We start from the raw sequence: 26,702 nt of genomic DNA on the forward strand, positions 1-26,702 counted from the left end.
CAGACTGCTCACTTCCTCCTGCTCCCCAGATACAGACTGCTCACTTCCCCCACTCCCTAGATACAGACTGCTCACTTTCCCCACTCCCCAGATACAGACTGCTCATTTCCCCAGCTCCCCAGATACAGACTGCTCACTTCCCCACTCCCCAGATACAGACTGCTCACTTCCCCCACTCCCCAGATACAGACTGCTCATGCTCATTTCCTCCGCTCCCCAGATACAGACTGCTCACTTACCCCACTCCCCAGATACAGACTGCTCACTTCCTCAACTCCCCAGATACAGACTGCTCACTTCCCCGGCTCCCCAGCTACAGACTGCTCACTTCCTCCGCTCCCCAGATACAGACTGCTCATTACCCCCTCTCCCCAGATACAGACTGCTTACTTACCCCCGCCCCCCAGATACAGACTGCTCACTTCCCCCCTCTCCCCAGATACAGACTGCTTACTTCCCCCACTCCCCAGATACAGACTGCTTACTTCCTCCGCTCCCCAGATACAGACTGTTCATTACCCCCTCTCCCCAGATACAGACTGCTTACTTCCTCCGCTCCCCAGATACAGACTGCTCACTTCCCCCTCTCCCCAGATACAGACTGCTCATTTTCCTGGCTCCCCAGATACAGACTGCTCATTTACCCCCACTCCCCAGATACAGACTGCTCATGCTCATTTCCTCCGCTCCCCAGATACAGACTGCTCACTTACCCCACTCCCCAGATACAGACTGCTCACTTCCTCAACTCCCCAGATACAGACTGCTCACTTCCCCGGCTCCCCAGCTACAGACTGCTCACTTCCTCCGCTCCCCAGATACAGACTGCTCATTACCCCCTCTCCCCAGATACAGACTGCTTACTTACCCCCGCTCCCCAGATACAGACTGCTCACTTCCGCCCACTCCCCAGATACAGACTGCTTACTTCCCCCACTCCCCAGATACAGACTGCTTACTTCCTCCGCTCCCCAGATACAGACTGTTCATTACCCCCTCTCCCCAGATACAGACTGCTTACTTCCTCCGCTCCCCAGATACAGACTGCTCACTTCCCCCTCTCCCCAGATACAGACTGCTCATTTTCCTGGCTCCCCAGATACAGACTGCTCATTTACCCCCACTCCCAGATATAGAATGCTCACTTCCCCCGCTCCCAAGATAAAGACAGCTCACTTCCCCCCAACCCCAAAATGCTCACTTCCCCCTCTCCCCAGATACAGACTGCTCACTTCCCCTGCTCTCCAGATACAGACTGCTCACTGCTCACTTACCCCCGCTCCCCAGATACAGACTGCACACTTCCCCCCACCCCCAGAATGCTCACTTTCCCCACTCCCCAGATACAGACTGCTCACTTCCCCCGCTCCCCAGATAAAGACAGCTCACTTCCCCTGCTCTTCAGATACAGACTGCTCACTTCCCCCGCTCCCCAGATACAGACTGCTCACTTCCCCGCTCCCCAGATACAGACTGCTCACTTCCCTCCGCTCCCCAGATACAGACTGCTCACTTCCCCCGCTCCCCAGATACAGACTGCTCACTTCCCCCCGCTCCCCAGATACAAACTGCTCACTTCCCCCCGCTCCCCAGATACAGACTGCTCACTTCCCCCCACTCCCGAGATACAGACTGCTCACTTCCTCCCACACCCCATAGGGCCTGATTCAGCGGTGTACGTAAACCTGATAGCTAGCACATATCCGATTGTTGGAAGACTGTGCAGCCCTCAATCTGTGAGTCCACTCGCAGCGTCTCTGAGCTGCAGCCTGTTTGCTGGGTGGAGCGGGAGCATTCCTGGCCACTGTTCCCGGAAATGGGGTGGTGTCGTCCCTCTTTTCCAGGAGGGATGAGGCCAAGGTCTGCGTCGGTGGACATAGATTAAGTGAGCAGGCACTGGCCAGCCTGAGGTAACCTTCAGCTTATGCAGCCTAGCCAAAGGGGGCAACCATTGCGGTGATCCAGGGCAGCATTTATAGACGCTGCACTCAGATCTCTCAGATGCAGCAAGGTGGTGTCTATTTCCTCCAGACACCTCCTGCTACATTTACATTTTGTTGGACATTATTGTGCTGCTGTGCAATACCGTCCATCTCTGAATCAGGTCCATAGACCACTGACCTCAACCCTACACCCCTCCTCCCACCTGACCCTGGGCCTGATTCAACGAGGAACGCACGGATGCAGACACACGCACCCGGCCGCTGTGAGAATATGCTAATGATTGCATATGCACGGCAATCGCAGCACAAAGATGCGGACGCCCAGCACTACATAATGCCGCCCCCTTTAGCCTCCGGTATCGTCCGTACTGATGCATAAGGCTGAGAAAACATCGGGAACATCGAGTAACATCGGATCCGCACGCACAATAAAGGTAGACCTGACCCTGCAGCAGGAGTTGAGAGACTTCCTGCACGCAGAGGGATGCCAGGCTGTGTCTGGCATCTCAGTGACTAATTTATGCACGCCCCAGTAACGGGGTGCGAACGCACTGGCATGCCTGCGTTCGGCCGACCACTCCCTGTATGGCACTTCCTGTCAATCACTTTTCCCTGGGTCTGAGTATTCACTGCGCTCGCTTTTGCGGACGCAATGAGTGGTTCGCGCGCGGCGACCCAGACACATGCACAGACCGCAAACATTGGCCGATTGCGTGTGTATGCATCCGTGCGTTCCTTGCTGAATCAGGCCCATAGACTGCTCCCAGTCTCCTCCTGGATCACTGCTCCTCACTCATCTCATTCTTGGCTGCTGAGCTGCTCTTCCTGGGGGCCGGCTGATGATATGGCAGCACTGGATTGGATCAAAAGTGATATCATTTCTGCACAGTCATGCCCCTGGGTACTCTGCTGGAATCGCTGCCTGCCGACCCCAGTGCTTTGTTACAGGCTCAGCTACCTTAACGCGTCACAGTTACCTCAGTACAGGTTGGTGTTGGGGCCGCCTCAAAGTGGTTCGTAAAAGGGGTGTGCGGGCCTTGCGCAGTGGCCTATGTTTTTATTGAGATCAAGAGTAATGTGCGGTCTTACTGAAAGTTAGAGGCATGCCCATGCGGACCACGGAGTGTATCCGTTAATGTGTGACCCTGTTGTAGTTTAGAAGGATGTCCGTGCAGCCCGCAAAGTATTAGTATTAGGCAATATCTAACATAGGGCCTGATTTATTATGGATCGCTATTGTGATTACGCACACAGATGGCTGATTGTTATGTGCTGCACATGCATATGCATCGCAGTGCAAGTGCGCGAAGGCTCCACTGCGATCGTACTGCGATCGCATAGACTACGCAGACCCATCGCAGAGCGATTGACAGGAAGTGAGCGTTTGGGGGTGTTGACGGGGGTGGTCGGCAAAATGTAGGCGTCCCTGTTCCGTTTGAACGCCGTTACAGTGGCATGCATAAATTAGCCACTGCGATGGCATACACAGCTTGAGTACTCACTGCGTGCGATGAGACTTGCAATTCCTGAGTAAGGTCAGACCTGTAGTAATTGTGCGTGAGGGGCCGATGTTACTCGATGTTCCCGATGAATACGCAGGATTGCAAAGTATTACGGATGTGTGAAAACGGTAGTGGGCGTCTCTATGCTGGCTTTGGGCGTCTCTATACTAGCTTTGAGATTGCAGTCATTGGCATATGTTCGGAAATGGACCTGCGTGCGTAATCGCAGCTGCGATCGCAATAGGGGTCCGTAATGAATCAGGCCCATATTGCAATTTGCAATGGTTCCCAGATTAAGGACTGTTATGTATTTTTATACACGCCCACAAATGTTAGGAACTTACCCATCAAGTAGCATTATAACATTCTTCTTCGGTCGTCCAATATTAGGTCCATACAGATTTGCTTTGGAGTAAGTCCGGATAGACTGCAGCAAATTCTTCAGCTGGATGTAATCCTTCCCGAGCTGGCTGCCATTAACAGCCCGACTATTTAGTGTCCTATAATTGTTGGGTTCTGCGGAAAGAAAATTGCATTGTTATTATGGAGAATAACATCAATAATATGTGTATTAGGTTACATATTCAGTTATTAACAATCAAGTAAGTATTCAGTTATATTATCAAATCAGTGTTTACAGCTACAGCAAACTTTTTTTTTGCTATATTCATGTGTGAGGCTAAAATGAGGGAACATACAGTCAGACTGCAGGCTGTGAACGGCAGCAAAATCGAATGTGGGATTTATAATAAGAATTAAGACATGCTATTTTTTTTTGCTGCAAAAGATTAAAGTTGTGATTTTCCTTGCAGTTCATCTTATAGTGCATTATGGTGGCGATCCTCCCCTCTCACAGTGTGCAATACTCATATCATCATTTTTGTAAGGTATAGAAATGGCTCAATTTCAATTAAAGCTTAAAGAAAAACAGACCTGATACATTCCATATAGCTAAGTCACTGCATATAAAATATTACTTGCTAGTAACATGAATCAGTGTCATATATGTGATACAGTATATTAGCCCTGGTTTGTTTTAGTAGCTAGTTATAGTTTATATTCCTCCCTCTCTTTGGGTTGTTGGACAGGGGAAGCAATCGGGAAGCCGACTGCCTAAATACCGGCAGCCCGACTGTCATATCCCGGCAAGGGTGAAATGCCAGGCGTCTAGATGTAGACGCCCGCATTTCCCCGACGCCGAGAGACCGGCGCCCGGCATCCCAATCATAGTGATGCCGGGCGCCGCGAGTGGACAGCCATTTAGGTTTAGGGCTCCCTCGGGTGGGACTTAGGGTTAGGCACTTAGGTTTAGGCAGCGGGGAAGGGGGTGGTTAGGGTTAGGCACTTAGAGGGGGGATTAGGGTTAGGCACTTGGGGGGGAAGTTAGGGTTAGGCACCCCTAAGGAGGGTTAGGGTTAGGGGGGTTAGGTTAGTAGATACTTACCTATCCACGATCGGGATTTCCAGCGCTGTCGGGCTTCCGCTGCTTCTAACTCTGCTCTTGCTGGGCTGCCGCTGCCGCCAGCGGTATTTCATACCCATTCCGTTGGACAGGTATACAGTCAGGAAGCCGGCGGACCTAATCCCGACAGCCGGCTTCCCGACTGCTTAATCCCGGCGAGGGTTAAATGACAGGCGTCTAAATCTAGATGCCTGTCATTTTAGATGCTTCCCGATCGGAGGGGGAGGAGAGTTAGGTTTAGGGTTCCCGGGGGGGGGGAACTTAGGGAGAGGTTTAGGCTAGGGGAAGGGGGGGGTCAAAGTTAAGCACTTAGGATTGGGCACCCCCCCTGGGGGACTTAGGTTTAGGCGGCGGGGAAGGGGGGGGTTAGGTTAAGGCACTTAGAGGGGGTATTACAGTTAGGCACTGGGGGGAGGAGGTTAGGGTTAGGGAGTGTTAGGGTTAGGGGGTAGAATTAGGTTAGAGAATACTTACCTTGGACAATCGGGATTTCCTCCTCTGCCGGGATGCCGCTGTCACGAATCCATGTCCGGCGGTAAATCATACCGATTCCGTTGGACATGCTGGGTATGTTTACTTCTTATGTTATTAATTTTCTATGTTGGCAAATTGTATTTTCTATTATGGCCCCCATTTATTAACGAGTTGCATCACCAAAACAAGTTATAAATGTCACTGTGTATGATAATGGTGTTCCAGCCAATCAGCTCCCAACTGTCATTTTTCTAACAGATGACAGTTGGGAGCTGATTGGCTGGAGCACCATTATCATAAGCAGTGACATTTATCACTTGTTTTGGTGATAAAAATCGTTAATAAATGATGTCCTAAATATCTTATTTTTACATCTACACCTAATAGTTGGGCATAGTGTTATATGGCCTACTCTGTGATGCATTATAGCCTCCATTAGAGATGTGCGGTCCGGTCCTCCAGAAATCCGAATCTACCGGAATTTCGTGAATGCTGACAGATCCAAGTCGCAGTTCTGATCTTCTCGGGGTTCAGAATTCGCATTTTAAATCCGAATTTTCAGGGTTTTGGATTGTAAAAATTACATGATTTTAGCTGTTTTTTAAAAAATTGTATACATTTTGTTTGTTTTTTAAACTCGGTTCCAAAACCAAAACTCTTGAGTGTGGTTTTGCAAAACTGAAACTAAAACCAAAACACGAAGATAAATCCCAAACCAAAACATGAGGGTCAGCGCACATCTCTAGTCTCCATGCATCTTCTTATCTCACGTTACTTGGTGGCCATCATTCTATTTATCTTCGATTAGTAGGCAGCCATATGGCCAGAGCTGTAATGTGCGCAAAGGTGGATCTCATGGCTTATTGTAATCCAGCTCTGTGAAAATAAACTGTAGCAGTGATAATAAATGAGGTCAGAAAGGAGAACGGGTGTCTCCAGTCGAGCCCTGGACGTAATGGTTATTATTCTTGGTCTGAAGTATCCATCTTTCTTCCACTTCAGAGCGGACTAGCAGTATAACAAGCATTGTCGTTCTGTAACCTCTCCTGCCCTGTGGGTGTCATGTAAAACAACCTGACAGACGAACCCTAAAGTGCTGTTTCCAGGCGCTCACAAATTACTCAGCGTTGGAAAGAGCTTCACTTGTAGATCATTAGCACAACCTACACAGAATACTTGTGTCTGTTTTATGATATTTATCAGCTGCCTTTGGTGTTTGTGTTACATCAATCTAGGGAACCTTTGGTCCTGTCATCAAATCAAATGAGAAACGCAGCAAGGTAAGTTTGGTCTAATGGTGTAAAAATATAATTTTGATTACTACTAGAAAATCTTAGCACCCTAGAGCAATCGGTGAGAAGGTAGGATATACAATGGGCAAAAGTAGTTTCCCTGTTACGCTTACTGTCACAGGTAAGTGTGCCACCGGTACCATCTCACATGTAAATAACAACCCAATAAATTGCATTAATGGAAAATTGTACATTAGTAAATAGGTGTGAAATTGTGGGTGCAACAGTGCTGACACAGAGCAAGTATTTCATCTATTTGTGAATTACCTGCAATGAGTGGCCACAATATTCCGCCTTAACATTCACATAGAAAATGCAAATCTAGAATAACACAAACATTCTGTTTATTTTACTGAAACTATAGCCTAAAAAAATAGTATAATAAATTTTTTAATTAAGCAGTCAACTAGGAGCTAAATGGTAGATCAGGAGGCTTAGGGATTATTGTATTTACTGTATGTATCATATCCCCAGGTGAGTCTAGTGAGTCCCTGCATTTATCACAGTCTCAGATGGGACTAGTGAGTCCCTGCATTTATCACGGTCTCAGGTGGGTCTAGTGAGTCCCTGCATTTATCAGTCTCAGGTGGGTCTAGTGAGTCCCGGCATTTATCACAGTCTCAGGTGGGTCTAGTGAGTCCTGGCATTTATCAGTCTCAGGTGGGTCTAGTGAGTTCCTGCATTTATCACAGTCTCAGGTGGGTCTAGTGAGTCCCGGCATTTATCATAGTCTCAGGTGGGTCTAGTGAGTCCCGGCATTTATCACAGTCTCAGGTGGCTCTAGTGAGTCCCGGCATTTATCAGTCTCAGGTGGGTCTAGTGAGTCCCTGCATTTATAACAGTCTCAGGTGGGTCTAGTGAGTCCCGGCATTTATCACAGTCTCAGGTGGGTCTAGTGAGTCGGCATTTATCACAGTCTCAGGTGGGTCTAGTGAGTCCCGGCATTTATCACAGTCTCAGGTGGGTCTAGTGAGTCCCTGCATTTATCAGTCAGGTGGGTCTAGTGAGTCCCGGCATTTATCACAGTCTCAGGTGGGTCTAGTGAGTCCCTGCATTTATCAGTCTCAGGTGGGTCTAGTGAGTCCCGGCATTTATCACAGTCTCAGGTGGGTCTAGTGAGTCCCTGCATTTATCACAGTCTCAGGTGGGTCTAGTGAGTCCCGGCATTTATCACAGCCTCAGGTGGGTCTAGTGAGTCCCGGCAATTATCACAGTCTCAGGTGGGTCTAGTGAGTCCCGGCATTTATCAGTCTCAGGTGGGTCTAGTGAGTCCCTGCATTTATCACAGTCTCAGGTGGGTCTAGTGAGTCCCGGCATTTATCACAGTCTCAGGTGGGTCTAGTGAGTCCCGGCATTTATCACAGTCTCAGGTGGGTCTAGTGAGTCCCTGCATTTATCACAGTCTCATGTGGGTCTAGTGAGTCCGTGCATTTATCAGTACCAGGTGTGTCTAGTGAGTCCCGGCATTTATCACAGTCTCAGGTGGGTCTAGTGAGTCCCTGCATTTATCACAGTCTCAGGTGGGTCTAGTGAGTCCCGGCATTTATCACAGCCTCAGGTGGGTCTAGTGAGTCCCGGCATTTATCACAGTCTCAGGTGGGTCTAGTGAGTCCCGGCATTTATCAGTCTCAGGTGGGTCTAGTGAGTCCCTGCATTTATCACAGTCTCAGGTGGGTCTAGTGAGTCCCGGCATTTATCACAGTCTCAGGTGGGTCTAGTTAGTACCTGCATTTTTCACAGTCCCAGGTGGCTGTAGTAAGTCCCTGCATTTTTCAGCCTCAGGTGGGTCTAGTGAGTGCCTGTAGTTATCACAGCTTCAGGAGTGTTTAGGGTATATGTATTCTGATTGTCGATACAAAGTCATTATGTCGACATTCAGAATGTTAACATGGTCCAATAGTCAGCATTCAGAATGTTGACATGTCGACAGTGAACATGTCAACATGGTCATTATGTCAACATTACAGGGTTAGGCTGCTGTTAGAGTTAAGGTTAGTATTAGGCTGCGGTTGGGGTTAGGTTTAGGATTAGGTTGCCTATAGGGTTATGGCTCTGTCAGTAGAGAAACGTGTCTAGCGATCCACTGCAGTTATCACAGTCTCAGGTGGGTCTAGTGAGCCGACACATTTACAAAGAACTCAGGTAGGAGTACGGAGTCCCTGCCTTTATCAAGGTCTCATGTAGATCTAGTCAGTCTGCAACAATGCAAAACTATACGCATATGCGACGTGTCCTTTTATTATCAGCAACAGTGACCGAGTAGCAATCTATCACTGTGTAGTCATGAGGTTTTCTGTATTTTCCACACTGTAATGCAGGGGTACTTAGCTTATCAACATACACTTGTGTATGGTGGGTGGACCTGGGCCTTATTCCATGCTGCCGTATAAAACAGAACACATTAGCGGTCTTGTCTGCAATGACAGCCTGTAACCCATAATCTTGTTTCACTGATAGATTGCTTCCTGTCCCCAGAATCACGCAAGTGATGGGCCCCGACGATTAAGTATTCATCTTGCTGCGAGGAATACTTACACAAAGCAATTCATCATTGCTCCGGTGCGGGGACAGCTGCTCCGAAAAGCAGCTGATCCTGCGGTTAATAGCGCAGCCGTTTACCTGCCCATTTATCGATGATGAATAGGCCCCTCAGGGGAATGAACGGGGATCTGAAGATGGCGCTTGTTCTCGTAACTTGTTCTCGCAGTTATCAGAGTTTGCTGAATATCAGGTAGTCCTATTCTGTCCCCTGATGATGAATGGCCAGGCAACCTAAAAATGCCGAAACTAGCATTTCCGCATGGTTACCGGGTCATTCATCGTTTGATGAATAGGCCCCCCAGTCATTAGGATGGGAATTCATGAACTTCTGAGTGCAAACCCATTATCTGCTAATAACTAATACCAACTGATGTACAGTACTTACAAGTGCTGTTTAAATATGACTATGGGGTCTACGTACTAAAGGTGCATACACACGGAACGATATATTGTTATGATATGAACGATAATGATATAGTTCAGCGATATATCGTTCATATCATCCCGTGTGTATGCAATGAACGACCATCGATGCGCGCTCCCGCTGGGCGATAACGACATTGTCCATAGGGCATGCATGCAGGCCAATCTGGACGATATCGTGCATTCTCCATAGGGGTTTGCGAGCGTTGGTCGTTCATCTTTGGTGTGTTGGTGAACAATATCGTTCATCCAGCACACCAGGAGTTTCAAGGGAGATCATTCAGCGATATCGTTCGCTTTAACAGATCGTCCCGTGTGTACCCAGCATAAGCCTTGGAGAGCGATAAAGTGGATGGAGGCAAAGTACCAGCCCATCAGCTCCTGTTATTTTTCAAACACCGCCTGTAAAGCGACAGTTAGGAGCTGATTGGTTGGTACTTTTATCTCCATCCACTACATTTACAGACAATAATTTTGAATGCCAATATTTACAGCAACACTCTGAAAAGGATGACCACTGGGGGAACAAAACATGAAATCTGGCCCTGTACATGCAATGGGGTAGATGGTATCGCTGGCTGAGTGAAGCAGAATGATTCCCTGCTGGCTTCACACAACCAAGGAGGATTTCTCTTACTCACCATTTCCCAATTCCCATGAAATGTTGTACTTCTTGCTGGCGCTGTACTTTAGTAAGCTGAGCACACTGGAGCCGTTCCAAGAATTATCTGAGTTTCGCCTAAGAGCATTCAGTCCAAAAATCAGATGAAGTCCAGAGCAGTCAACAAAGTTATAGAGTTTGTCAAGAGACCTGGCTGGGAGGAAACAAGAATCTTGTAATGCATACTAGCATTTCCATAGAAAACCCAACAGCAATTTAACAGACATGATAAAGAGATTAAATGCATTAGCTCTGGGTTTGCTCCTGTTAATATCTTAGGCTTGCACTTAATATGTATTTATTGGACCTTGCTCAGTAACGGTATTCCAGTAATGTGATGTGTTGAGTGTCCACTATATATGAAATAAGGGGCCCGCTTCCCTCTTCTGAACACACGCATTTGTACAACTTGCTAATAGTTTTAATGATGCCGTCCAAACTCTGATTTCTATTAGTTACATGGGATGCTACAATGTGTAACTGTAAGGGTAGATGTTTTAGGGGAGCCTAAGGATTAATAAGAGTAGGACATGGAAAACATAGCAATGTACTACGCTACAACCCATAGCAAACAGTCGGACAGTACTTTTCATAGGTCCAGTTTGCCTTAGACTTATCACATCTTAAATTGATCTGTTTCGTAGCATTGTCTTACTGAAGTGTCATTGTCATGGATTATTTAAAAATCTATCTATAATCAATAGCTTCCTATTGGTCTGCTCTGGCAGATTTAAGCAGCATGGGCAGAACCAACCGGTTTATGGCAAACCTCTGTGCCATGCCAATCATGAGTCCACATTTAACAGTTTGACCATATCACAGAAAGACCCTCAGAAGTAGGGATGGCCATGGCAAAGGGTCCATGGAATAGCAGGTATCGCCATTTGCTTTGCAATGGCATGCAGCCATTGCATGGAAACCATTCGATGGTTAACTAGCACGCATGTGCGGAGGTGAAGGGAAGTGTGCGCAGAGGAACTCTGCTTTGAACACGGATTCCTGGTGTCGGCAGCAGAATGGAAGCCAGCAGTCATCGGATGAGCATCAGAAAGAACCATGGCAATCTCGGCAACAGGTGGAAAAAGCATTTCCATCGGATCCGGAACAGCCTATACGAGCGTGCAGTTTGATGGCCGCGATGGTCGTGACCATCGCGACCATCGAAACTGCGAGCCGGAGCCTGCGGTTGAGGTTTTCAACCGCAAGGCCCGGAGTGATTTTGGCTCTATCAGAGCCAAAATCACTCCCACTGACATCACTAGTGATGTCAGTGGGCCGGCTTTTGACGGGAGGCGTTCCCTTGGGAACGCCCCCGTCAGGGAGGCACGCCCCGGGCACGGCCACCAAAGGGGGCGTGCTGTCACTCAACATCGACAGCACGCCCCCTTTGATCAGACACAACGAGCGAAGGACTTTCCTTCGCTCGTCGCGTCTGGTGCATGCGCACGACGGAGCTCCCGCAGTCGTGCGCATGCGCAGTGCACAACATCGACCCACTTGCGAGCGGACAGCCGCTTGCGAGTGGGTCTGAATCAGGGCCTAGGTACACACTGAGGGTCTCATTCAGAACCGCGCGCAAGCGCCGATGCTCTGGGGCTTACTACAAAAGGGGCAGCTGTCGATGGTGATCGACAGCTCGCACCGTTTTGTAGGCGGGCGGGGGGGTGACTTGCCAAATGGAGGCGTTCCCGACGGAACGCCTGCCATTTGGGGGCGGCCCCACTGACATCACGAGTGATGTCAGTGGTGAGCTTCCGGCTCTATTAGAGCCGAAAGCTCACTGGGGCTTGCGGCAGACGAGACCCTAACACAAGGGTCTCGTCGCAAGCCCTGATGGTCGCGACCATCAACCTGGCCGCTCGCTAAAGCTGTGGGTGGTCACCCACAGCCTAGCGAGCGGCCAGGAGGCCGGGCCGGAAAATAGATACGACCGCCCTCATTCAGAGCGAGCGCTCGCATTTTGCGAGCACCTCTGAATAAGGTCCTTGAATGTGCCTATAATCTAAAGCTGTGTAGGGCAGCAAGTTTTAATGTACATTACGATTGCAATACGTACAGCTTCTGTATAAATAAACCATTTTTGGTGCTGTACCCAATATGTTTTCCCTAGCCAGCAACAAAATTTTACCAGCAACTGCTTGGACATTTTTATATTCATTTGTGAAAAATTAGATTATATAATGGTGTCTCATCTCCGTTATCTTTTCTCAACAGAAATAGACGGTCATCTGGATTCTATCTTCTCCAGAACGCTGACACCTGATACATTAAAGGACTATGCGAACATCAAAATCAGCGCTGATGCAGTCCAGCTCTCTCTTTATCACCACTTACACCATCTCCAAAAGATTATGAGTGGATATAAATAATGTCTATATGATACCGTAAAAATTTACACTTACTACATATATAACCACTTTAGATCTGGCGAGACAAATGTTCTTCATGTTTGGCAGCCAGGAAAAGGGATAGACACCGACGCTAAAAATATAGCTACTCTGCGCAGTACACAATGTATACAATGCAAAGCGACAGCCCACATGTTGGTCTATGCTATTATAAAACGCAATTGGGTCTGATTAAGAGGAGTGGTGATGTCAGACGCAGCGGAGCTTTTTTTTTTAAACTGCGCATACGTGTAAACCCCTGCGGCGTCTACGTTACCTATCTTATAGGCGTTTTGTGGGAGTATTGCAGCCATGTCCAGCTGGAGAAAGTACATCTGCCATAGGGCAAGTGCGAGTCTCCATGGTGTGCCGCTGGTGGCGTGTCAAGAATCACCTGCAGTGTTACAGCGTGCAAAGACGATGAAAGTGTGCACCTCAGTGCTTGCTCGTGTAGACGGAGGCTGGTACACCAGGGGAAGGCTGCAACTAGCATTTGCGTATTATCGCTCCTGCGACTACGCCAACAAACGCAAGAGCGGACACAGCGGCATCCACCTCTGAATCAGGCCCATTGTAATGTATCTTTCACTTTATGGCCGTATCCAATGCGGCCATGATGTTCAGCTGTGCACATTGCAGCGGAATACGTTACCCCAATATTGTCATTTGCTGCACAGTCTACAATGTTGGTTGTCAGGAAAGTGCTGCTGTTACTGCGTGGCTATCTCCCGCACCTGAAATGTCCCTAATGGTCCTGATTGTGAGTTGGAGCAAAGTGGATGTTTTTTATGTGATGCCGCGGAAGCCAGATTTACGACCTTGTGCTAATGCGGGGGTCCGTAGGGCTAATACGGGGGGTCCGTAGGGCTCATGTAAGAATTCATGCGTCTTTAAGCAGGAAGCTAAGTCACCCACTGATTTTACACCATCCCTATTATCGCCACTTGCCCCAGCCCCATTGCTAGGTGCTAGGTGCAAGAGATGCGTCAGAAACAGGCCTCTATCCTGCATGCTCATGACTCAGTATCACACCTCCATGAGACAGATCTCTTGCATGTTACCGCCCATTTTCAACCTATGTCACGCATAGCGAGATCCGAGGTCTGTATGACGCAAATCAGTTGTAGTTATGCAAAAATGTGTAAATTCGCTTCTGCGTCGTATGGTAAATATTGCTATTTGCTTTTGTGAGATGAGGTCAGGCGCTATATGTCTAATTATCATTGAGAACGTTTTCACATTCGCACAAGATTTGAAAGTCAGTCGAAGGGAAAACACAATGGGAAAAACAAACTAAAGCCACAAATCCGCACTGTGACCGAAACTGCCCATCTGGCACTTCTGGCAAATGCCATATCGGCCGGTCCGACTGCAAACCACCTCCTGGCGCTCTGCTCGGGATATACTGAAAGACGGGGGCTTGCAGAGAGGACATGCCCCCAAGACTGACGGCACGCCCCCGTGAGGCATGACCACACCCCTTTTATGGGTTTTGCAGGGGGACTACCAGGGCTTCTTAGCAGCCGAAGTCTGTCCCTGATTGGCAGTAGGGACGGACATGATGTAGCAGGTTAATTTTCCACATGTGGGGCATAAGATTTCTCTGTACCAAATGCAATCAGCCAATACAGGTCAAAGTGATCACTCTTATGCTGGCAGCTTTGGCCAGAGCAGTGAGCAGAAGGAGTAATTTGTTAGACAGTAGTGCATCTCCTCACTGTGCATGCATGCTGGGCACTAACACCGAAAGTCTGCAGGAAGATCCTGCACAATGGACTGCAGCCATCTTAGTATAGTGTGTGAGTGTCACAGTGGAAGACAAATGTTTTCCATTTACCTCCTGAGAGACCCCGTCGTATACTTCCATAAAGCTGTCCCAGCATCCTGCACATACTAGTTTTTTCATCTCCTCTCTGGGAGAAGCCCGGAGAGGAGATGCAGCTGGCATCTGGACCCATTTTTATCTACCCCATTCTGCCCACTTCACTAGGAAGTGTTCAGGATGAGGGAGATCTGGCCACTCTTCCGGGGATGCGGGAGACTACCCAAAAGATCGGGAGCCTCCTGCAACTTCCAGTATGAAGCATGATCCTGCACCACTACCTGCAAGCTACATACACTCACCGGCTGGTGAGCTGTATAGAACCCCATTCCGCTCAAGCTACGCTTCATTACCAGTGTGCATGTAACAGTGAGTACGGCTGTGCCTACTATCTCTCAATAAACCAACATCTCTGGATAATCAACTGGGCTGTTCATAGTATGAGTCATTCGCTGTTGCGTGCCTACAGAACTCTTCTGTATCAACACCTGCACATACATAATTTTCAACATAATGTACGAGTGATCAGAGCACAGCTGTAACCTGGGGTCTGTTTGTGCGGTTTGAAGACAATTGCACACAAAGGCCAATAACAGTTATTTACCAACATGCCTGCTAGATTATTATTGGGCTTATGGTGCAATATATTGTGATACAAATAAAAGCTCTCTGCTGTTATCCTGTAGGTGCTTTCATGTTATTATTACACATTAATTTCTTAAAATAATTTTAATATTCATATTTGTTCTTCATAAATCTCTCAGACCTGCACCTGGTTAAATGTTTGATATCTGGCAAATAAAAGAGGATTTAGCAATTTCAGTTGAATGATATGGAGTGTATGAGATTTGCTTTGCTGTGCATAGTGGCATTGATGGTTCTTTAATAATAACAGATATGGAATTTCAGCATGTATAACCGGCTTACAAAATTTTTTTTTTCTTTGTTTATTGTCATGCCAGCTTCCTCGTGCCTCACAAATGTTATACGCAAAATCTTTTCTCTTTACAAATGTTCTGATGCTTATAGGACCACTAAACCCAACAAAATGCAGTTATTTATTAATGACCGTAAAAGAAAAATACAGTACAGGAAAGTCACGTTGACTCTCTGATTTAGCTCTGTTACCAAAAAAAACTACCAACTTTGTAACAGACAGTGAAATTTCGGACACATCTTTAGGACAATGTCCTGTTGAGATTTCATACAAACCAAAAAGTTGAGGCTCCAGTCATTTGAGTTGCTGTGACATCACTAGTCCTGATCCTGTGTATGAATCCACCACTCCACACAGTGCATTCCTACAAAGCAAGGGTACCAAGCTACAGGGCTATAACAAGGGTGCCTCTGCAAAGCACTCAGGGCCTAGAGGGCAGCACCATTGCTACCCCAAAGCACTAGTAACGACATCCTGCAGTCTAGAAAGCCGCCTTTTGGAGTATCTCTAGGAGGCTTGGACCAGTGCGCGTGGCTTTTCCATGACCCTGGCGGCAGGCCATTTTGTCATGATGGGGGGTATTTATCAGGGGATGTGGTCAATTTACCGCTGCACGGGAGGCTGGCGGTCAAAATCCCAGCGCCTGAATCCCAACCCGCGGCCAGAACACCGGTGACAGAAATCCCAACGGCAGTTGAGATGCTGATTCCGGAATCCCGACAGTTGGCATTCCGGATGTAAATATAGTGGGGGGGGGAGAGGGATGGGCTGGTGAGGTTTAGGGCACCACGGAGGGGGGGTTGGGGGGCAGGAGGTTAGGTTTAGGCACCACCAGAGGGGTTAGGCACTAAGGGGAGAGGGTTAGGTTTAGGCACTAAGGGGAGAGGTTTAGGCACTAACGGGGAGTGTTAGGGTGCGGGGGGAGAGGGTGAGGGGTAGGATGCAAGAAGGGAGCGTTAGTATACGTACTGAGCCCCTGTTTCTCAGCATCAGTATGCCGCTGTCGGTCTTTTGAAAGCCAGCATCCCGACTGCCGGTCTCCCATATCCAACCCATTTATCAGAGCTTGGAGAGAGATAAAATTGTGAGAAATAAAGTACAAACTAATCAGCTCCTGTAATTTTTCAAATACAGCCTATAAAATGATGTAAAAGCTGATGGTTAGTACTTTATCTTTTACAGTTTTATCACTCTCTAAGCTTTGATAAATACCCCCCTATGTCACATACTCAGTGGCGGGTTCGTAACAAAGCGCAGTTTCACCCTGTTACTGTTACTCAGGACCAGGCCTGTCATGCATATTATTCAGCTCAGTAATAGGCATATTTTGATATTTATTAATGTAAATATTGGCTTACTCGCTGTTTAAGCACATTAGCATATAGTGAAAGTGTAATGTGAAATGTGAAAACTGAACAGATGACACGCTCAGCCTTTGTGTACATTTTCACAATTTGATTATTTTAATTTACAGCTACCATGAGATATAGGAAGCCCAAACAATGTAAGAAATCAGCAGAGCTTTAGCTGATTCAAACCAAGCAGGGTAGAGTAATAAGTAAAGTGTTTATTTGTCTAAAGGGATCAGAGAGACTCATGTCTGCCAGAGACTCTTCTTCGCAGACATCATTTTTCATTCAAAGTTCAGCCCCGTATTCAAGACATTTTCTTGAGCAGTTGATATGATTGTGCTTATGCATTCTTTACTGTCAGTAATGAAGTTTTCCTCCCTCAGATCACCGGCCCCCTGCTCTCTGTTTTCATGCAGTTCTCCAATAAATTTCCCATCGTGCATACTAATGTAGCCTCATCCACCAAAGCACCACTTTTCTAAAGCATCTTATCCCAAATGCTAACAAATATGCGGTCATGTGGGAACTTGCTTAAATGTCAAATACAGTCATTAATTTTATTGCAGCTTCCAGTACAGAAACATTAATTGGATTTAAGCTGGGAAGACCACAGGTCAGCTGACACATTTCATTTATTTGGGGAATTTTGAGCAACCCAGGAGAAGAATCATTTTGGCTGTGTTGTGCTTTATGCATATGATCTATTTCTCAATTGTTCTGTCTAGGTCGCTGTAATTATAAATAAAGCATAACCATTTTATTCATGTTTCCTAACATACATAATATTGTAACAAATATTTAGTAATGTTTTACTTTATCAACTTCAATAAGACCTTCATAAATTATTCCAGGGGTGCTCAAAACTGTTCACCTGATCTTAACACTATTCTAATAATACCTCATACATAGCATAGGTATGTATAGGAAACGGTATCCCGACAGCGGCAGCCCGACAAGGATGAAAATCCCGATCGTCCCCAGGTAAGTATTCACTAACCTCTTCTACCCCCTAACCCTCCCTTAGGGGTGCCTGACCCTAACCCCCCCCCAGTGCCTAACCCTAATCCCCCCTCTAACTGCCTAAACCTCACCCCCCCCTCACCGCCGCCTGAACTTAAGACCCCGGGGGGGTGTCTAACCCTAAGTCCCCCCCGGGGGTGCCTAACCCTAACCCTCCCTCCCCCTAACCTAACCCTAACCTCGCGGGGGGGTGCCTAACCCTAAGTCCCTCTGGGAGCCCTAAACCTAACCCTCCCCCCCCCCCGGCGGCTGTCCGCGCTCGGCATCTCCCAGCGTCGGCAAAATGACAGGCGTCTACATTTAGGCGCCTGTCATTTAACCCTCGCCGGGAGTAAGCAGTCGGGAAGCCGGCTGTCAGGATTAGGTCCGCTGGCTTCCCAACTGCATACCATTTATAGCAATTTACAGTACTGTTTACTAATTAACTGCATTACATACATACCATTATTGCAGAAATACATACATTTATTCCATTATCAATGTCACTTCCACGTGACCACGCTGCATAGATAATGTCTAAACAATTCCTCTCATCCCTGGCACAGTGATGCCCTAATTCATTGCTGCCCTGGATAAAGGTGAAGTATATAACAAGTGTAACATTACATATTACACTGAGTTACATTGAAGTCTTTAGGTTGACTGGTGAAAGTAACATGGTCAGACTGAAACACAATCATAAATATATAGTCATAGGGCCATATTCAATTAGGCTGCGAAAACACGTTATGATGTAATTTTCGCTGTTTTCACTTTTCCCCGTATTCAATTTCAAAGACTTTTCGCGGGTGCGAAAAGTCTTTGCCAGAATCCAGGGATAAGTTTTCACCATAGAATAGGTGGCGAAAAAAAGTGCAGAATTGGGATTTTGGGGTACAAACCTTAAAAAAATACCCTTGGACTGTCCCCCAAAGGTATTCTGCGTCAAAAAATGTTTAAAAAGTTCCACAGAACACCCCAAAAAACAGTGCTTTCGTTTTGAGGGCAAAAAAAAAAAAGTTTTGGGACAAACTTTTAAACTAGTGAAATAGACTGTGGGGGGATTCTCAAGTATGCCCCAGGTGTTTTTTTGAATGCGGTTGGTTGCGGCAGGTGGATTTTTAACGATTTTTAAAAGATCATTTTAGGGACCTAAAAATATGCTTGCACCCATTTTAATATACCCCAAATTTGATGGGAATAGTTATTTCCCCCAAAAAATTTAGCTAAATGCTATTCTTCACCACTTTATCAAAGACGCATAAAAGCACCTGTAGAGACCGTTTAGAGACCCCAAATACCTTTAGCAGGGCTTTTCGAGGGTACCAATAGTGATCCCCCATGTTAGTGCATCTTTTGGGGGGTGACAGGCTGATTTCCCCAAAAGTGACAGGACTTTTCACTACTTACCTTTTTGCCGGGTCCCGTTTTCGCCTACTTCAAATTGAATACGGGGATACGTGGGCATGCGCCTGATACTTTTCCACCAGAAAAGCACAGATGACAGCGAAAAGTCCGGCAACTGACTTTTCACCGCAAATTGAATATGGCCCATAGTCTCTCCCTAAATTCTATATAAGTGGGGAGTGGGGTCGGTCCAGCAGTATACAGTACTAATATATATATATATATATATATATATATATAGTCATAGCCTTTCTCATAATATCATGTATTATATATATATATATATATATATGAATCACAGGGGCTCTGCACTCACCATGATAACTAACAATAATAATAAACTCTTTACTGCAAGTCCCTATTCATGCACCGCCCGTACCTTAAAATAAACAGTGTGGGCTGAGGTGTATATAATACTCCACGGGCATACGCCAGCCCTCTGACGAAGTCCATGACGAAATGCGTTAGGGTGGGGCTTCTGTGTCGTGAATTCCAGAGACTCCCGGCTATCTCCTCAGCGCGTCCAGGCCTGACGTGGTCCAACCGGCAGCGGCCTGCTAGCAGTGTCCAGCAGCGGGGTGTGTGAGCCCGACGGTATCCTAGGAAAGCATCTGGAGTATGTCCGGTGGAGTATTATATACACATCACGTGGTAACCAGCCCACACTGTTTATTTTAAGGTACGGGCGGCACTGTAGCGCCGACGTGTGAACCTAGCAACATTGTGTCAAATAAAATTGTGTTTATCTGCACCATGAAGTGCTCTCCTTTTATTTTATATTGACAGATTCATGGACCTGGTATCCGGTCGTTTGCCTAAGGAGAGCTGCGGTCCTTGAACAATTACATACTCAGGACCTGGTGTTCTTTAAAATAATCAAGTACACTGAAACCAATTTTGGTTTGTTTTGATGGACTCAAGTGAGACTATTTTTTATTTTACAGTGCATGATTTATATATGCGCGACTTCTGAAGTATTTTTGTGTTATATATTTATATACATATATATATAAAAGATAAGGAACGCACACAGTCACTTCAATAGTAAATAGGTGCCAGGTCTGATAAAGCAGATATCAATGAAGGGTCCCAGAAAAAAAACTTTTTTATGGTGATTGAATATTGGTATATTTATTGTGTGCTGGTCTGGTCCCAAGCTATTTTTTTTGTCTGGGACACTTCATTGATATATATATATATATATATATATATATATATATATATATATATATATATATATATATATATAAAATACAGCACTCCAAAGTAATGAAACACCCAAGTATTTATTTGGCTTACAACATATCAGCCAGTTGTTTCGGATGTCAACTGGCCCTTAATCAATCAAGCTTATATATTTATGCTGATAATATTGATGTGTGTTTGTGTATATATATATACGTATATATATATATATATATATATACAGTATATACTGCAGCTATAAAGTAATAGAACTGGCACTCACTGCATAAAATACTTACTTCACCCCATTCCATCAGATTGCACATTGAGGGCAGTATTCAATAGTTTTGCCCCTTTACGCGCCTGACAGGAGCTATTCAATTGTTGCTCCTGTCGAACGCGATCAGCTGCCAGCGCACCATTTCAGCTCGCAGCCCCAGCACTTTTCATGTTCGCGTCCAGCACTTTGGTCGGGGGTAGCCGTTTTATGCGGCTAAACCCAACCATATTGGGCGCGATCAGCGTGAAAAACAGCAACAATTGAATAGCGCCCCGCGATCTCCCATCACTTTAGATGGAAGAACAGGCGCGCTATAAGAATTGAATTGTACACAGCATATATATATATATATATATATATAATGGTTATATGACTGCTCTTTGATAAGCAGATATACTTTGTTCCTAATAATGGTCATGGGTTATATCGAGGTATGATAAAGGAAACGTGGAGTATATTATTGGATTGTTTATTAAGATATAAACACAACAACTCGAGTGAAACCTGCCTATTTACACAGTCTTTATTTATTGTTCTTATCACTGTACCTCCGTAGGAAAGCAGTCTCTAATAATTATATACCAGTATAAAATCGGTTGAAAACCATTTAGATTTAGTACATTGTGTTGTGTAAACACAGCACACCTAAACACTATTGCCGGGAGTGTATAATCACTTTTGTCAGCAGTGTAGACTTTGGAAGTGAACATGAATTGAAAACTTCAAAGAGGTTTGAGGGAACCTCCTAAGGGAAATGCAATTCTTCTTTTCCAAGCTTCTTACCGAAGTGTTTAGGAAATCAGGCTTGTTAGCCTCAAAATTCCGTCATGAAATCAGTTTGGAGTTTGACGGAAGTTCTGGGTATTTTTTTTTTCAAGCTAATTACATCCTTGTTCTCTCCAACACTCTCTGCTTTCAAGAAAGAGGTGTTGGTATGAGCTTGAGAGACGCTTCAGTTTTAAGTGGAATCAGGTGTCTCTTTCCCTTTAGGGATGTCTGGAAAATGTCAGGGTCCTCGGAGTAACAGGTAATGGCAGATTAGCAGCATGCATTGTACTTTGCTCCTCCTAGGCTTTAAAGTTGCCCATATTGTTAGAGAAAATATTTCACCATAAGAATAATAACCCTACAAGGTCTGCCCCAAGTCAGACATTTCTTGGTCAGCACTCCAAATAATTCATATTGTAATGCCCTGGTGCCTGCCTTAAGCGGTTAGAACATGCAAATATCAACAATGAATAGCAAGCAGGGTCTTGAATATTTTAGTAAAAAATATATTTGAATCACATGAAGGTATCACCAACATTTCAGCATAGTGAAACGTCCTTTCTTTAGGGTGTAACAAGAAAACTATGGATGTGACACTCTGAAGAAAGGACATTTCACATCCTAATATTGGCAGAACCTAAAGGTGGCAGTGGTGTGTGATGGAGGTCAGTCCACACGATTAATAACTTAACCAGGTTTAATTTATTAACTAGGCAGAACAGGTTGCAGCATAACACACTGTTAATTCTATTATTTACAATAGGTACAAAGGATCTATCCAGGAACATGTGGTGTTAATGCAGGTGGTGTGCTATGTAGTATAGTGAGTCACTCACTGGTCCTCGGTTCTCTCCTGGTATTGTACACATAGGTATACTCACTGATGCTTGGTTCCTCCTGCTACTGTACACATAGCTATACTCACTGGTGCTCGGTCCCTCTTGGTATTGTACACATAGCTAGACTCACTGGTGCTTGGTTCTCTCCTGATATTGTACACATAGCTATACTCACTGGTGCTCGGTCCCTCCTGGTATTGTACACATAGCTATACTCACTGGTCCTATGTCCCTCCTGCTATTGTACACATAGATATACTCACTGGTCTTCGGTCTCTCCTGGTATTGTACACATAGCTATACTCACTGGTCCTCAGTTATCTCCTGGTAATATACACATAGCTATACTCACTGGTCCTCGGTTCTCTCCTGGTATTGTACACATAGCTATATTCACTCGTGCTCGGGTCTCTCCTGGTATTGTACACATAGCTATACTCACTGGTCCTAGGTTCTCTCCTGGTATTATACACATAGCTATACTCACTGGTCCTCGGTTCTCTCCTGGTATTGCACACATAGCTAAACTCACTGGCCCTCGGTTCTCTCCTGGTATTGTACACATAGCTATACTCACTGGTCCTTGATTCTCTCCTGGTATTGTACACATAGCTATACTCACTGGTGCTTGGTTGTCTCCTGGTATTGTACACATAGCTATACTTACTGGTCCTCGGTTCTCGCCTGGTATTGTACACATAGATATACTCACTGGTCCTCGGTTCTCTCCTGGTATTATACACATAGCTATACTCATTGGTCCTCGGTTCTCTCCTGGTATTGTACACATAGCTATACTCACTGATGCTTGGTCCCTCCTGCTATTGTACACATAGCTATACTCACTGGTGCTTGGTCCCTCCTGGTATTGTACACATAGCTATACACACTGGTGCTCGGACCCTCCTGGTATTGTACACATAGCTATACTCACTGGTCCTCTGACCTCCTGGTATTGTACACATAGCTATACACACTGGTGCTCGGACCCTCCTGGTATTATACACATAGCTATACTCAGTGGTCCTCGGTTCTCTCCTGGTATTATACACATAGCTATACTCGCTGGTCCTTGGTTCTCTCCTGGTATTGTACACATAGATCACTGGTGCTCGGTTCTCTCCTGGTATTGCATACATAGCTATACTCACTGGTCCTCGGTTCACTCCTGGTATTGTACACATAGCTATACTCACTGGCCCTCGGTTCTCTCCTGGTATTGTACACATAGTTATACACATTGGTCCTCGATTCTCTCATGGTATTGTACACATAGCTATACTCACTGGTGCTTGGTTCTCTTCTGGTATTGTACACATAGCTATACTCACTGGTCCTCAGTTCTCTTCTGCTATTGTACACATAGCTATACTCACTTGTCCTCGGTTCTCTCCTGGTATTATACACATAGCTATACTCATTTGTCCTCGGCTCTCTCCTGGTATTGCACACATAGCTATACTCACTGATGCTTGGTCCCTCCTGCTATTGTACACATAGCTATACTCACTGGTCCTCTGACGCTCCTAGTATAGTACACATAGATATACTCACTGGTCTTCGGTCCCTCCTGGTATTGTACACATAGCTATACTCACTGGTCCTCGGTTCTCTCCTGGTATTATACACATAGCTATACTCACTGGTCCTTGGTTCTCTCCTGGTATTGTACACATAGATCACTGGTGCTCGGTTCTCTCCTGGTATTCTACACATAGCTATACTCACTGGTCCTCGGTTCTCTCCTGGTATTGTACACATAGCTATACTCAATGGTCCTCGGTTCTCTCCTGGTATTGTACTCACTGGTCCTCGGTTCTCGCCTGGTATTGTACACATAGCTATACTCACTGGTCCTCGGTCTCTCCTGGTATTATACACATAGCTATACTCACTGGTCCTCGGTCCCTCCTGGTATTATACACATAGCTATACTCACTGGTCCTCTGTTCTCTCCTGGTATTATACACATAGCTATACTCACTGGTCCACGGTTCACTCCTGGTATTGTACACATAGCTATACTCACTGGTCCTCGGTTCTCTCCTGGTATTGTACACATAGCTATACTCACTGATGCTTGGTCCCTCCTGCTATTGTACACATAGCTATACTCACTGGTCCTTGATTCTCTCCTGGTATTGTACACATAGCTATATTCACTGGTCCTCGGTTCTCTCCTGGTATTGTACACATAGCTGTTCTAACTTGCCCTCGATTCTCTCCTGTATTGTACACATAGTTATAGGCACTGGTCCTCGATTCTCTCCTGGTCTTGTACACATAACTGTACTCACTGGTCCGCGGTTCTCTCCTGGTATTGTACACATTGCTATACTCAATGGTCCTCGATTCTCTCCTGGTCTTGTACACATAACTATACTCACTGGTCCGCGGTTCTCTCCTGATATTGTACACATTGCTATACTCACTGGGGTGCTCGATTCTCTCCTGGTATTGTACACATAGCTATACTCACTGGTGCTTGGTTGTCTCCTGGTATTGTACACATAGCTATACTTACTGGTCCTCGGTTCTCGCCTGGTATTGTACACATAGATATACTCACTGGTCCTCGGTTCTCTCCTGGTATTATACACATAGCTATACTCATTGGTCCTCGGTTCTCTCCTGGTATTGTACACATAGCTATACTCACTGATGCTTGGTCCCTCCTGCTATTGTACACATAGCTATACTCACTGGTGCTCGGTCCCTCCTGGTATTGTACACATAGCTATACACACTGGTGCTCGGTCCCTCCTAGTATTGTACACATAGCTATACTCACTGGTCCTCTGACCTCCTGGTATTGTACACATAGCTATACTCACTGGTCCTCGGTCCCTCCTGGTATTATACACATAGCTATACTCAGTGGTCCTCGGTTCTCTCCTGGTATTATACACATAGCTATACTCGCTGGTCCTTGGTTCTCTCCTGGTATTGTACACATAGATCACTGGTGCTCGGTTCTCTCCTGGTATTGCATACATAGCTATACTCACTGGTCCTCGGTTCACTCCTGGTATTGTACACATAGCTATACTCACTGGCCCTCGGTTCTCTCCTGGTATTGTACACATAGTTATACACATTGGTCCTCGATTCTCTCATGGTATTGTACACATAGCTATACTCACTGGTGCTTGGTTCTCTTCTGGTATTGTACACATAGCTATACTCACTGGTCCTCAGTTCTCTCCTGCTATTGTACACATAGCTATACTCACTTGTCCTCGGTTCTCTCCTGGTATTATACACATAGCTATACTCATTGGTCCTCGGCTCTCTCCTGGTATTGTACACATAGCTATACTCACTGATGCTTGGTCCCTCCTGCTATTGTACACATAGCTATACTCACTGGTCCTCTGACCCTCCTAGTATTGTACACATAGATATACTCACTGGTCTTCAGTCCCTCCTGGTATTGTACACATAGCTATACTCACTGGTCCTCGGTTCTCTCCTGGTATTATACACATAGCTATACTCACTGGTCCTTGGTTCTCTCCTGGTATTGTACACATAGATCACTGGTGCTCGGTTCTCTCCTGGTATTCTACACATAGCTATACTCACTGGTCCTCGGTTCTCTCCTGGTATTGTACACATAGCTATACTCAATGGTCCTCGGTTCTCTCCTGGTATTGTACTCACTGGTCCTCGGTTCTCGCCTGGTATTGTACACATAGCTATACTCACTGGTCCTCGGTCCCTCCTGGTATTATACACATAGCTATACTCACTGGTCCTCGGTCCCTCCTGGTATTATACACATAGCTATACTCACTGGTCCTCGGTTCTCTCCTGGTATTATACACATAGCTATACTCACTGGTCCACGGTTCTCTCCTGGTATTGTACACATAGCTATACTCACTGGTCCTCAGTTCTCTCCTGGTATTGTACACATAGCTATACTCACTGATGCTTGGTCCCTCCTGCTATTGTACACATAGCTATACTCACTTGTGCTCGGTCCCTCCTGGTATTATACACATAGCTATACACACTGTCTACTCTCTGGTCTTAGGTTCTCTCCTGGTATTGTACACATATCTATACTCACTGATCCTCGGTTCTCTCCTGGTATTATACACATAGCTATACTCACTGGTCCTCGGTACTCTCCTGGTATTGTACACATAGCTATACTCACTGGTCCTTGATTCTCTCCTGGTATTGTACACATATCTGTATTCACTGGTCCTCGGTTCTCTCCTGGTATTGTACACATAGCTGTTCTAACTTGCCCTCGATTCTCTCCTGGTATTGTACACATAGTTATACGCACTGGTCCTCGATTCTCTCCTGGTCTTGTACACATAACTATACTCACTGGTCCGCGGTTCTCTCCTGGTATTGTACACATTGCTATACTCACTGGTCCTCGATTCTCTCCTGGTCTTGTACACATAACTA

General features: G+C 45.9%; 1 protein-coding gene across 2 annotated transcripts in view; it reads right to left on the reverse strand.

Annotated features, from left to right (window-relative positions):
- HPSE2 (heparanase 2 (inactive)) overlaps positions 1–26,702 on the reverse strand; it is a 349,622-nt gene that overhangs the window by 125,011 nt on the left and 197,909 nt on the right. Inside the window, exons 4-5 of one of the 2 annotated variants that reach the window (XM_088482772.1) lie at positions 10,279–10,452; positions 3,790–3,961 (exon numbers count right to left, since the gene is read on the reverse strand). In XM_088482772.1, the coding sequence (XP_088338898.1) occupies positions 3,790–3,961; positions 10,279–10,452 (346 nt within the window). The remainder of the gene's footprint in view (positions 1–3,789; positions 3,962–10,278; positions 10,453–26,702) is intronic. The other variant, XM_088482773.1, reaches the window with a different exon arrangement.

The sequence above is a fragment of the Taudactylus pleione genome, unplaced genomic scaffold (genome assembly GCF_031769625.1).
Source record: "Taudactylus pleione unplaced genomic scaffold, aTauple2 ptg000292l, whole genome shotgun sequence".
Classification (NCBI taxonomy): Eukaryota; Metazoa; Chordata; class Amphibia; order Anura; family Myobatrachidae; genus Taudactylus; species Taudactylus pleione.